The 10,932-nt window shown below is 47.7% G+C and overlaps 1 protein-coding gene across 1 annotated transcript; it reads right to left on the bottom strand.

Moving 5' to 3' along the window:
* Positions 1 to 224: 224 nt before the first annotated feature.
* si:dkeyp-72a4.1 (uncharacterized protein LOC100148058 homolog) lies at positions 225 to 10,830 on the bottom strand. The gene is made up of 3 exons (XM_062558742.1): positions 10,530 to 10,830; positions 3,193 to 3,317; positions 225 to 741 (listed from the first exon to the last, which is right to left on the bottom strand). Exons 1-3 carry the CDS (start codon positions 10,567 to 10,569, stop codon positions 580 to 582), a joined length of 327 nt encoding a protein of 108 aa, XP_062414726.1. The 5' UTR covers positions 10,570 to 10,830; the 3' UTR covers positions 225 to 579.
* Positions 10,831 to 10,932: the final 102 nt, after the last annotated feature.

Raw genomic sequence — 10,932 nt, 5'->3', positions numbered from 1 at the left:
TACTTAAAGTTGACTATTTACATTCCATGCTACAGTTTGAAGGCAAATGTTCTACTTTTTACTCAGCTACACTTCATGCAATTGACAGCTGTAGTTACTTTGCAAATTTAGGTCCCTTACATTGCAGTACCCCTCCACCACCCATTACATAACAAGCACTACTTTTTCAAAAGAGCCCCAAGGAAAGTTCAACGCGCCACCTGCTGTTAGAAAACAGAACCAAACGTTCTCAGTGGGCGTCTTGAGGCCCGATTGGAGCGGCAAGCTCTCCATCTAGTGGTCGTGCGGCGGATTTAACAAGAGGATCCGATATATCAAAAGGCTTATCACCCCGGGCACGAGAGTAATGCGAGTGTCACCGAGGAGCAGAAAGAAGAGCCCGGAGTTGAGTTACATGTGACCTTTGTGCGGAGCGAGTATTTGCACATAAGTGCCTCAATGTCTCAACTTTCTATTGAGTGGCCTTTAAAAAAAGTCTAAATAATAAACCTTTTATATGTCAATAATCATGTGGAATGAGTGGTTGCTCATCGTTGTAATTTTGTGTCTGCATGTGTGTGTGTGTGTGTGTGTGTGGGGTCACTGCAGAGGAGGAATGCCCTCGGGCTTCTCACCGCTCTCGGTGGACAGCTGGCTGTGGAACTCTGGGAACTGCGTTTCCACCGGAACGCTGATGGTGCGTCGCAGCAGGTGGCCCTTGCACGACGCAGAGCGCCTCTCCTGCAAAAACAAGGACCGGATCTGCAGAAACAGAGGAAGGGAGGGAGGGAGGGTGCGGGGGGGGGGGGGGGAGAAACGAGGGCGCAGGGCTCGTAATTCAAGGTGGACAAAAGGCAGAGTATAAAAGGATACGAACGAGGAGATAAGGATGCTGCAGAGATGGAATGAAAGAAAGACGAGAGGAGGCTGCTAGATGAGGAAACATCTATGAAAAAAAAAGAAACCAAAACAAAGCGGGTATTAGCAGCATATCGGTCAGCTGCTGCTTCCGCTGCTTTCTTCCTGGAGCTCGCACGGCCACACGTTTGGCTCCAGGAGATTAAAACAGACAAAGCGAAGAAAGAAAGAAAGAAAGAAAGCAGGGCCTTCCCTCCTCCAAAAAGGAGCGATAATGGCTTATCGGACACCCTCACACCTCCTAACTCCTGCTCTCTCTCTCTCTGTTTATCCCTCGCTCCCTCAGATCCTCTCTGCTGGCCTCGTGGGACGCGGGCCTAAGGACGGGTGGGTCTGCGTGACAACCACAAAGCAGGTCACTGGAGTCCCGACATTCACTGCAACAACTGAGACGTTGCGCGGGATGAGGGGACGACGGCCACGAGATGGGGTTGAACACTAAAGGTTTTCCCACGAGCTCGTTACTTTTATTCTAAAACGTGCCCAAGAATTCAAATAAATGTGTAATTCATACAAAGCAAAAGTTTTTTAAAAAGCAAAAGCAAAAAATCTAAGCAAAAATCAACTAAAAAGATGAAATATTTCATTAGAAAGTCACATCGGTACATTTACGCGATCAGATGCCTCAATGAAGATAATTGCTATCGTCAAAGATTAGATTACAACATAAAGTAAAGTAAATGCCAAAGCCCGGATGAACTGAAGATAAACCTAAACACTGGTCCCTTGAAGTCCGTTCAAATCAGTGGCAATTTAGACATAAAAATGACTTAAAAAAGGGTTGTTTGTCTTTATTCCCGAGGCCCCCCTTGTCATGTGCAGGAGTAATGAGCTCGATCCCGTATTGCACACGCGGTGCCCTTCATGGGTCAGAGGGAGGGTCCAGACTGCAGTAAGGCCTTTGGAATCCAGTCTCATCACATTGGGGGAGACGCCACGTTGGCTGTACAAATAACCGAGGGCCCGAGTCGCCTTTGGCAAACAAGGCCAAACTCATTTGTTGAGCAAACGTTCTCTGAGCGTCAGCTGTTCGGTGCGCTTTAGTTCAGCGTTTCTCATAATGTCTCGGAACCGAAAGCGAACCCGGGGAATGTAAGCAGGAGGAAATATAAGTAAAACAATCCAACGATAGATCAAGGTAAAGAAATGTAACAAAAGATGGAAACCAAAAAATAATTAAAACTATGGAACTACTGTGTTCCAAAATCCCCTTCAGTAAAAACCCCTTAACAGCAAACATTAAAAAAAAAAGTTGTATAATAAGCTGCAATTTTTCTTTTCTCCACTTTCTATACATGTTGGTATAGAACTGAGGAATACACAATTATTAGTCCGTATTACCTCAATGGGGAATACATGCATTTCATGTATCATATTGGCACAAGTCATATTGTGCACCTATTAAATATTGTGAAATTAATTTCACAACAAAAACAATTTCAATTTCTTTATATATCTGTATAAAAATCCAACAATCTTTTTCTCCTGTCAAACTAAATATGACATGTGCTTATGTGAGCGCTCACGGACACGTTGTGATGTCCATCACTGAATTAATCTGCAACTTCGGGGGGTCAGACTGTACCGTATCCGTCCAGAGGGGCCGCCAAAACCATCATTTGCATTATGTACCATAAACGAGTGCATCCATACTACGGCACTAGCAGAGGCAACTTCTTCCCTGAACCCGAGGTCCCACGCAAAATCTGTCACTTCGTCCAATTATTGTTTTGTGGAACGAGGAGCCGCTGAAATACTGTTGAAATACTGTTGTGGCCTCCACTCTGCGACGCTCGTTTCACACCAGGTGACGCTCTGCCCAATTCTGCTGTCCAAAAAACGGCATCGCGAACGCCTTCACAGAACCTGCGAGTTTGCAGAGACATCGGCGGCGATCGAAGCCTTCGCTGCTCTTTGAAACAAGAAGCACTGCGGTGGGAAGGCTGCCAGCGGGTCAATTGGAACGAATCCATCCCCGCAATCGTTGCTCTCCTTCAGCAGAAAAAGACAAACTGACGCCTCCCCCCCCCCCAGTTACAGCGAGGCCAATTTAAAAAAAGGTAAATCCTGAAAACGTCATAAAAACCTCAATATCAGTAAAAATGAACAATGTAGAAATGTGTATTTTTTGATGTCACAGAGGAAAAGCAGCCCCAACTCACAAAAACAAACTCGAGAGAATGTTGTGGGAGGGAATGAGGCGAAGAAAAAAAAAAAAAAAAGAAGTAAAAGAAATGAAATTTGACGGGGACAAATGCGACGGAGGACAGGGACAGACGGGAGGAAGGCTCTCACCACCTCCTCCTCGCTCAGCAGCAGCATCTGACAGTCGCCCGCCACCCGCCACTTGGGGTTCCTCGCCGTCTGCTCCTCGCAGGGGTGTCCTCGGGACATCCACGGTCTCGATGGACACGGCACATCTGGAGAGAGGGGGGGGGGGGGGTCGAAAAACAAAGACGAACACGTCAGCGGTGATTTTGGCCAGGAATAGAAGTTTGTTTATCACCCCAGGGAGGAAGAGAAAGACACACAGGCCCTTCAATCTACGAGAGTACTGCTTTTCGACTCCCCCCCCCCGCCCCAAATCAGAGATGCCACGGAGGTTAATGACTACCTCGTGCTCTCCGCTTCTTCTTCTTTGCGTCAGTCGTTCTGCACACGTCAGTAAAGGGAGGATAAAACATAACTCGACTAAAGGCAGGCGTTGACAGTGCGTTCCCTCACATCTCCAGTGATGAGGTTACACACATCTCAGAAAAAAGCAATACGCTGACTCCATGCAGCCATCCATCACTTGGCAGTCGCGGCTTTTCCTTTTAACGAGACGTGGATTTTTTTTTGGGGGGGGGGGGGGGGGGGGGGGGGGGTGATGTAATGTAACGACATTGCGGGGTGTCGGAGCTCCGGGTGCACCGGGCACCGGGTAGTGCACCACGCAGATATCGAGTTTGTCACCACCCCCGTCAGCTCGGGATCACGTCGCCTTAGTGAAGCACAAGCTTCACGGCGCGGGCCGCCTCCTGCACGCTGCCTGCGTGCTTACGGTGGACAGGGGCAGGTCGAGCACACGGGGTGGGGGGGGAGGGAGGGGGGTTCTCATTTGGAAGAGCTCCTTCAAAGACAGGTTTTTTCCTCCCTCGTCTTGCCGTTGATTTAATCATGCGATGGAATTATGAGAGCGAGGCGGAGGAGAGGAGCAGGAAGTCTTTCGAGCGGCACGGGCCTCTCTTGTGAATGTGTGACTTGGTTTTTCAGAGGTCCATCTGCTCCGCAGACAGCCTCTCGAAACGTCGATCTCTCAACCAACAAAGCTGTGCGGGATCTACAACAATAGAAAGTAAAGACAAAAAAACAAACAAAAGAAAACTACAAAGCTCACAGGGAAGACCAATGCCATGATACAAACTACTCACTTCAAGCCATGTCCTCCGTCCTCAGCAGGACACGCGTGGACGCTGGTTGAGACAGAAACCAAAAAGGGCCACTCGAATGTCACGTGGAGCCTTATGACAGGTGCAGCTGTCTGTAGTCTCCCTATGTGTTGCAGGCTGGAGGTAGTGAACGTAACCCCCCCCCAAAAAAAGTCCAAGCCCACACCGTTCTCCATCCACGGCTACGCAGTATCATAGGGGGGGGGGGGGGGTTGGTCAACTATGCGTCAGTCTCCCTCGAGGAGGAATTGCATTGCGCAAAAAACGCGTTGCCAAGGGCGACGCGGATCTTTTTTTTTTACCCGTTTCACATCGCGTGTTTCGTGCGACTCACCTGTGCGAACCCCCCACGACCCACGACTTTATGACGATTAATTACAGTATTACATTAACTGCAGGTTCATTGTCGCACCGAAACAGCGCCAGCCCGCCTCTGTGCCCCCCCCCCCCCCACACACACACACACACACACACTCACGCGCACTTCAAAGCCTCCCACGCAGTTTGAGGCGACGGTTTACGAAAAGGTACAAACGTGACGTGGGTTAACGGCCACGAACGCGATGAAAGCGTCTCACGCCTCCGTGGAGGAGACAGTCGAGGAATCTCCGCGGGACGATCCACCGGAGGCCCCTGTTAGCATTTAGCATGTTAGCTAGTTGCCGCCGACACGTGTTTGGGGGTCAGGGTGTGTTGGATTTGTGTCACGTACTATCCTGCTGGCTGGAGTTATGCACACCACCGTTTTATTCAACTTTATGCAAACATTTCTGTACCCACGGTACGGTATTATTATATTATATATTAATTATATACTATTGTTAAACTGCTTTGACTCATCAGCCAGTACTTAAACGTTTGAGGTTACATTATAGACTATATTTTTACACCATAGACGATATGTTTAAATCACAGACAATATGTTTCTAACATGTTAACATCATTGACTATACGTTTAAAACATGGCGTTAAACCTTGCTGTTATAATTGATATTGTATCTGTGACATAAACTATAGCAACAGTCCTCTGAACAGTGGGTGAAGTCGGAGGGGCAATGTTATCAGCCATTATATTAATTATATCCCAGTAGAATGTACACCGTGTGCAACAGTGTGTCCTTTGTAAGGGCATCTGCACTTTGTATGTATGTGTAAGTATTGTAAGTATGCAATTTGCATTGTAATTGTAAAGCTCCTTATTTCCTCCATATTTTAACGTGACAGTTAAAAGGCCAGAAGCCAAACTCACAGGTTAAATAGATTTAATCCGTACACACACAGGCACGTAGAATTCTGGGACGTTTTAAACTGTTGCCACATTGGTTCAAACTACAAACCACAGAAACTAGGAGATGGAACGGTTATTTTTTGCCATGCCAGTTCCACAAAGCCCTCATTGGGGATATTAACCATAAAATGGGTTCCTTAATGAACCACAGGATTGGTGCTAAACTCGTGAATGATTAATCAAGTCAACTGGCTAGCCTGTGGCCACTGTGTGAACCCCAGAGTTAAATAAGGAGTCTTTTTATTGTGTTAAGACTGTTACGCAACTGTTTTCCAGCAAACAGACGAGTGATTTGATTAAAATGGCAATGTGAATAATACGTTTTTTCTATCTTGAAGAAACCACCTGTTAAATTACAATTTAACAGGCGGGGATAATTAGTCTTCATTAAACTTCTCTCTTGGCATTGTTACAAAGAGGGCGGTTATGTGATTTTAATGAGGCTCAAATGAATAGCCTTGGAAAGACACCACGCCTCATGTGCTCATTGGACCTGCGACCTGCGAGAGAGCGAGAGAGAGCCCGGCGTCATGGGTCGCCGCCTTTCACTGTGTGCGTAAAAGATAAGCAGTGTTCCAGAAGCAGATAGATGTTCCCCCCCCCCCCCCCCCCCCTGGATGACAAGCATGGCCGCGTTTCCTCATGGCCGCGCCGTGCTGCTCCTGTGTTTTCACCTTCCAGTGGCCGATCGATAGCTGCACAATATTAGCATTTCATCCCCCATTAGGGGGCCTAAACAATATGACAATAAACATCACCTTCCACCGTTGCTACGGAGTCCTTCTCTCGGTGCTCACATGAAAAGGCTTTAATGGTATTGCATCAATATTTTAAGTTCTTAGGAGGGACATTTTGTCAATAGTTGCAGCTCTCCTGTTCAAGCAGCAGAGGAAAATATAGTGAACGAGGGAGGGGAAAAGAAAGAGGGAGAGGATCGCGAAGACTACTGCGTTTGGAGCCTGTTATGAAAGCGTATGGATGTAAGTGAGGTTATGAATTGGATAACCCTCCGGTTATTTTGGGTTTTTCTTCATGGCAACAAGTGCTATGAAAACAAAGAGACTTTGCACCACATCGCTGTCTTTGCATCTACAACTCCCTCTATCTACAATGGACTGCTGCCTTCCCACCTCACCTAGACTTCTGCAGCAGTTTGTAATGTAAAATGCAATTGTGTTCTAAACTTGTCTTAACATAATACCCCATGTGATACAATTTACATATTTGATATAAAATAACTGTTTTTTGAGACCTGTTTAGCTCCCAACAGATTAACTGATCTGGGATGTTTTGCACTGTTACAGCGCATCTTCACACTGTTTCCCTGAAATTCAAATTGCGCCGATGTCCTCGTGCCAGTGAGTGTCCTATGTCGCAAATGATGACACCAATTTGGACGCGGCTAGAGTCTTCGGTTTAATGTCCACGAGTCGCACAAACCATTACCCGTTGAATAAGCTCTCAGGAAGAGATAAATCTGTTTAACTAGTAACTTATAAATCCAGCCGGTGTACATGCTGCCGGCTACACCAGCGTGCTCTCAAGCAGCTTTGAGAGATTTAGGGCCCCCGGGATCGCGTGGCGCTGCTGATGAAAAGCTCCATCTTGTTTCCTGCTCGGGTCAAAGCCGCCACGGAGGTATAAGCCCACACGCGGGGTGATTGAACCTCCTCTCAGAGCTCTGCAGAAATACCACGCCAGGCACCGGCACGCCGATGAGGGCTGAAGGGGTCGCGGGGGGGGGGGGGGCGGGGGGCGACCCGGAGAGACGCAGAGGATGTCGGCAGCACAAAAAAAAGGGCTTGCGTGACGGTGTCACTGAACCATCGTTGTCGGGCGGCATTAAATAGGGTCCCGGGAGCGTGGAGACACCGCCCAGTGAGCACAGTCAGTGCAGCTGACAACGGAGAGAGCGACACGATTGAAATGCAATCTGCGGGTCGCAGGCCTCAGTCGGGTGAGGAAACGACAACCTACGGGAGTTCCTCTGAGCAATCATTACGCTCTGTGTGTGTGTGTGTGTGTGTGTGTGTGTGTGTGTGCGCCTCTAAACGACACGGCACACACGTTATTTGGTAGCTGTAGGAGGAGATGTGACACTCCGGTCAAGAATCAATGTGGAAGGTCTCATACACACTGATGGAGACGGCACAGCTGCCTCTCAGGGATTTAATAAATAAGGTGGTGCACACAACCCCCCCCCCCCACGTGAGACGGGATATATTATAATTTAAAGGTTAGACTTCAGCAACAAGACTGCAAGAAATTAAAAGGTCACACGAGTCGAAAAAAAAAAAAAGACCCCAATCCCAAATGTTAATGATTTAAAGTAGATGGGAGTGGCGTGAACGCTGGTGATGGTCTTGGTTTCCAGTCGGGTGTGATGGCTCGTTGGCGAGCTCATTGTCTCACACACACACACACACACACACACACAGGGACAAGTGGTCTGTTAACTCCTCCCGCTGACAGCTAGACTGTGAAAGCTAAATGTGAAAAAAGACGGCGAGTGACATTGTGTGCTTGTGCTTGTGGGATGAAAAGGCCTGATTGCACAAAAACAGAAAACACACTATGAGCCTAGAGATTAAAATGAAGGACTGAACGAAACCAAACCAAAAGGCAACAAAATAACTTTTTTTTGCAACATAACTGTTGTCAGAGCACACGCTGTTCTGTGTTTTTTTTTTTTTTTTCATCCACCCGCAGGGACCTCCTTTCAATTTTCCCAGGAATCAATTCAAACCTGTTTGTGATGCATCAAAAGCAAAACCCAATCCAGTGTGACGATCCACAGTACATGCACGAGGAGAACGAGGCACGGCTGAGCAGCCCCAGTGAATCACAACCACGTTCTTGTTTCACGGCGGCACTGGATTTTTTTTTTAGAAGAGCACGGCGCTGAAAAGCACAAATCCTGTAGACTCCGATCCATTTCCTTGCCGTCGTAACACAAGCATGATTTATGAGAATCACTAGTCTTTCACAACTAGATTTGTAGTGGCGTTGTTGGGATTTCTGCGGAAACAGAGATGTTGTGTGTTTTTTACAAATTCAAACTGTTGTACAAACTGTGCCAAGGCAATAAGTTAAATTGTATTGCCATCATGCGTGTGACCGGAGTGGCGTGCACAAGGAAGATCTCAACAGCGATTCTTCACATTTCTCACTCGCACCCTTGATGTAATCCGCTATTGTCACTGTGGGGCAATGCAGCACACTTATAAGGATACGATTACGCCTTTATTTTAACACTTAAGTGCAGCAGAGCTGAACCGATGTGAGAGCTGGAGAAATGTCTACATTTCAATCAGTGACGTCTATTTATTTGAATCTTTTCTTGGATTCGAGGGGGGTAAAGGATGCCTCGCGCAAGTCGAGCTAAAAGGAAGATTTGTTTTTTTGTTAATTATGTTGAGCTTTTTATAACAACTCTGCTATCGCGCTGTGACCTGCGAGACTTTAGAAAGGTGCACCGAGTGCAGAACTCCTCCAGGTTACAGAGTCAAGTCAATGGTCAGGGTTAGGTTGAGCAGTATAACCCCCCCCCCCCCCCCCTCCCCTCATTGGTATTACTGTGGCTTGTGCAGATGTGTGTGGATTCATATGAGTCAGCATTTCTCTGTAACAATCCCAAAAAAGAATGAATATTGTGCACCTTTCTATTTATTTTAGAATGATCTAAATCTCTTGTCTACCGCACAAAGCATGTTGGGATATATTATTCTGCTGACCCTCCCCAACATATATCCATAAATGAATAAATCAGCCCAGCAGAAAGTCAGGTGGGTGTTCTACTTTATGAATTGGCTGATATAAAAAAAAAAAGCTTGCTAACGAGAAGCCGGGAACAGGATGTCAGTTGAAATGGAGTCAAATTTCTCGACTCATTATTTGCGTCTCTCAGGTTTCTGTAATTATTCTGTTCACGTGGAGAAGTCCTGATGAGTTTTGGTGCCGCGATGGCAAACAATAAAACACCTTCTTGTTATAATCCTGATTTGAAATGCTATAATCCTCACGGGCAAACACACCTGAGCAACAGCAATGATTCCCGCCTCCCTCCCTCCCCTCCCCTCCTCTCCCCTCCTCTCCCCCCCACCCCCTTCCAGGACAACTTCACAGGCTCCAATTAAATGAGTTACATAAGCAATGAAAACAGGAGCCCACTCTGGCTTCCCCACAGCAGGATCGTCCTCATCACCAAGGACGTCTAGGAGCCTCCGACGGGCCAAACAGTCTCCCCCACCGATCAACACAGCACAGCCGCTCGCTTTCATCCCCTCGCCCTCGGAATGTTGTCCCACCCGAACCCGAGCATCCCAGCGTGCGCCTCTGTGCACTCCGTCTCTGTGGGAGGGACTCTCAAAAGAACACTCAACATTATGGCAAACACCTCAAACGCGACCACGGTGTGATCGTTTGAAGGAAAACGAAGGGGCGGGAGGGGGGCAGAAGCTTTGCCAGCGTATCTGGGTCAGAAGAAGGCAACATTCTCCAGCACATATGTACTCGCACAGCTGTCCTGTGGGGTGTGAGGGTGGCAGTCGTAGTAGCAGGAGCTGTTCCACCCTAAACGTACTCCCTCCAGCTCTGCCATATGGGGGGGGGGGGTAAAAAAAAGGTACACCTTCTGTTTCGCTACAATAACAATCATCACGGCCATCAACTCTCACAGCACAAACACGGGTACTTTAACGCGAGAGGGGGGAGGAAGCAAAACCAAACAGGAACATGCACAGGCGGGTACAGAGAGGGAGAATGAGGAGAGAGAGAGAGAGAGAGAGAGAGAAGCCAGGGAAACTAATAATAATGTGTCACTTATTGTACCAGAGAAAGAAGGGTAAACAAGATGGATAATGATGCAGGAACAACACACACACACACACACACAGGTCTAGTTTTGCATTTACCTGACAGGGAATCAGAAGACATTCTCTCTTGCTGCTGCATCTTGAATGTTTCCTCCAGTGTGAGACTGAGTGTGAGTGTGAGTGTTTTGATGACGGAGTCCGCGCAGCAGCTCGGGTGAGTGAGGGAGGGAGTGAGCGAGCGAGCTACACAGCCAGGAGCAAGGTACGGCGAGAAGAAATTGGCTTCTTCATTACCTCCCCAAGTGTCTCCAATCTCATCCTCGGCGGCTCTCCTTCTCCTCCTCGTTTGCTGCCGGCGTGAACGTCTCTCACAAAACACATCTACCGCAGACGGTGATTTATGAGGTGCACAGGGGGCAGGGGGATGGGGGAGGAGCCTGGAGGTGGGAGGGATCCGCAGAGTTTGAAGGAGAGGAGGTGTTGAGGAGAGGGAGGAAGCAAT

This window comes from Pungitius pungitius, chromosome 18 (genome assembly GCF_949316345.1).
Source record: "Pungitius pungitius chromosome 18, fPunPun2.1, whole genome shotgun sequence".
In the NCBI taxonomy this organism is placed as follows: Eukaryota; Metazoa; Chordata; class Actinopteri; order Perciformes; family Gasterosteidae; genus Pungitius; species Pungitius pungitius.
Note: the sequence above shows the minus strand (reverse complement) of the source record. Positions and strands in the feature narration are given on the sequence as shown.

Bases quoted from the DNA above. Each gene is read 5' to 3' on its own strand.
- si:dkeyp-72a4.1 (XM_062558742.1), bottom strand. From the start codon at position 10,569: ATGCAGCAGCAAGAGAGAATGTCTTCTGATTCCCTGTCAG. The intron at 3,318-10,529 runs GTAAATGCAAAA...CCCTCTCTCCAG, and splicing joins GTCTTCTGATTCCCTGTCAG to ATGTGCCGTGTCCATCGAGA. The intron at 742-3,192 runs GTGAGAGCCTTC...CTGTTTCTGCAG, and splicing joins TGCTGAGCGAGGAGGAGGTG to ATCCGGTCCTTGTTTTTGCA.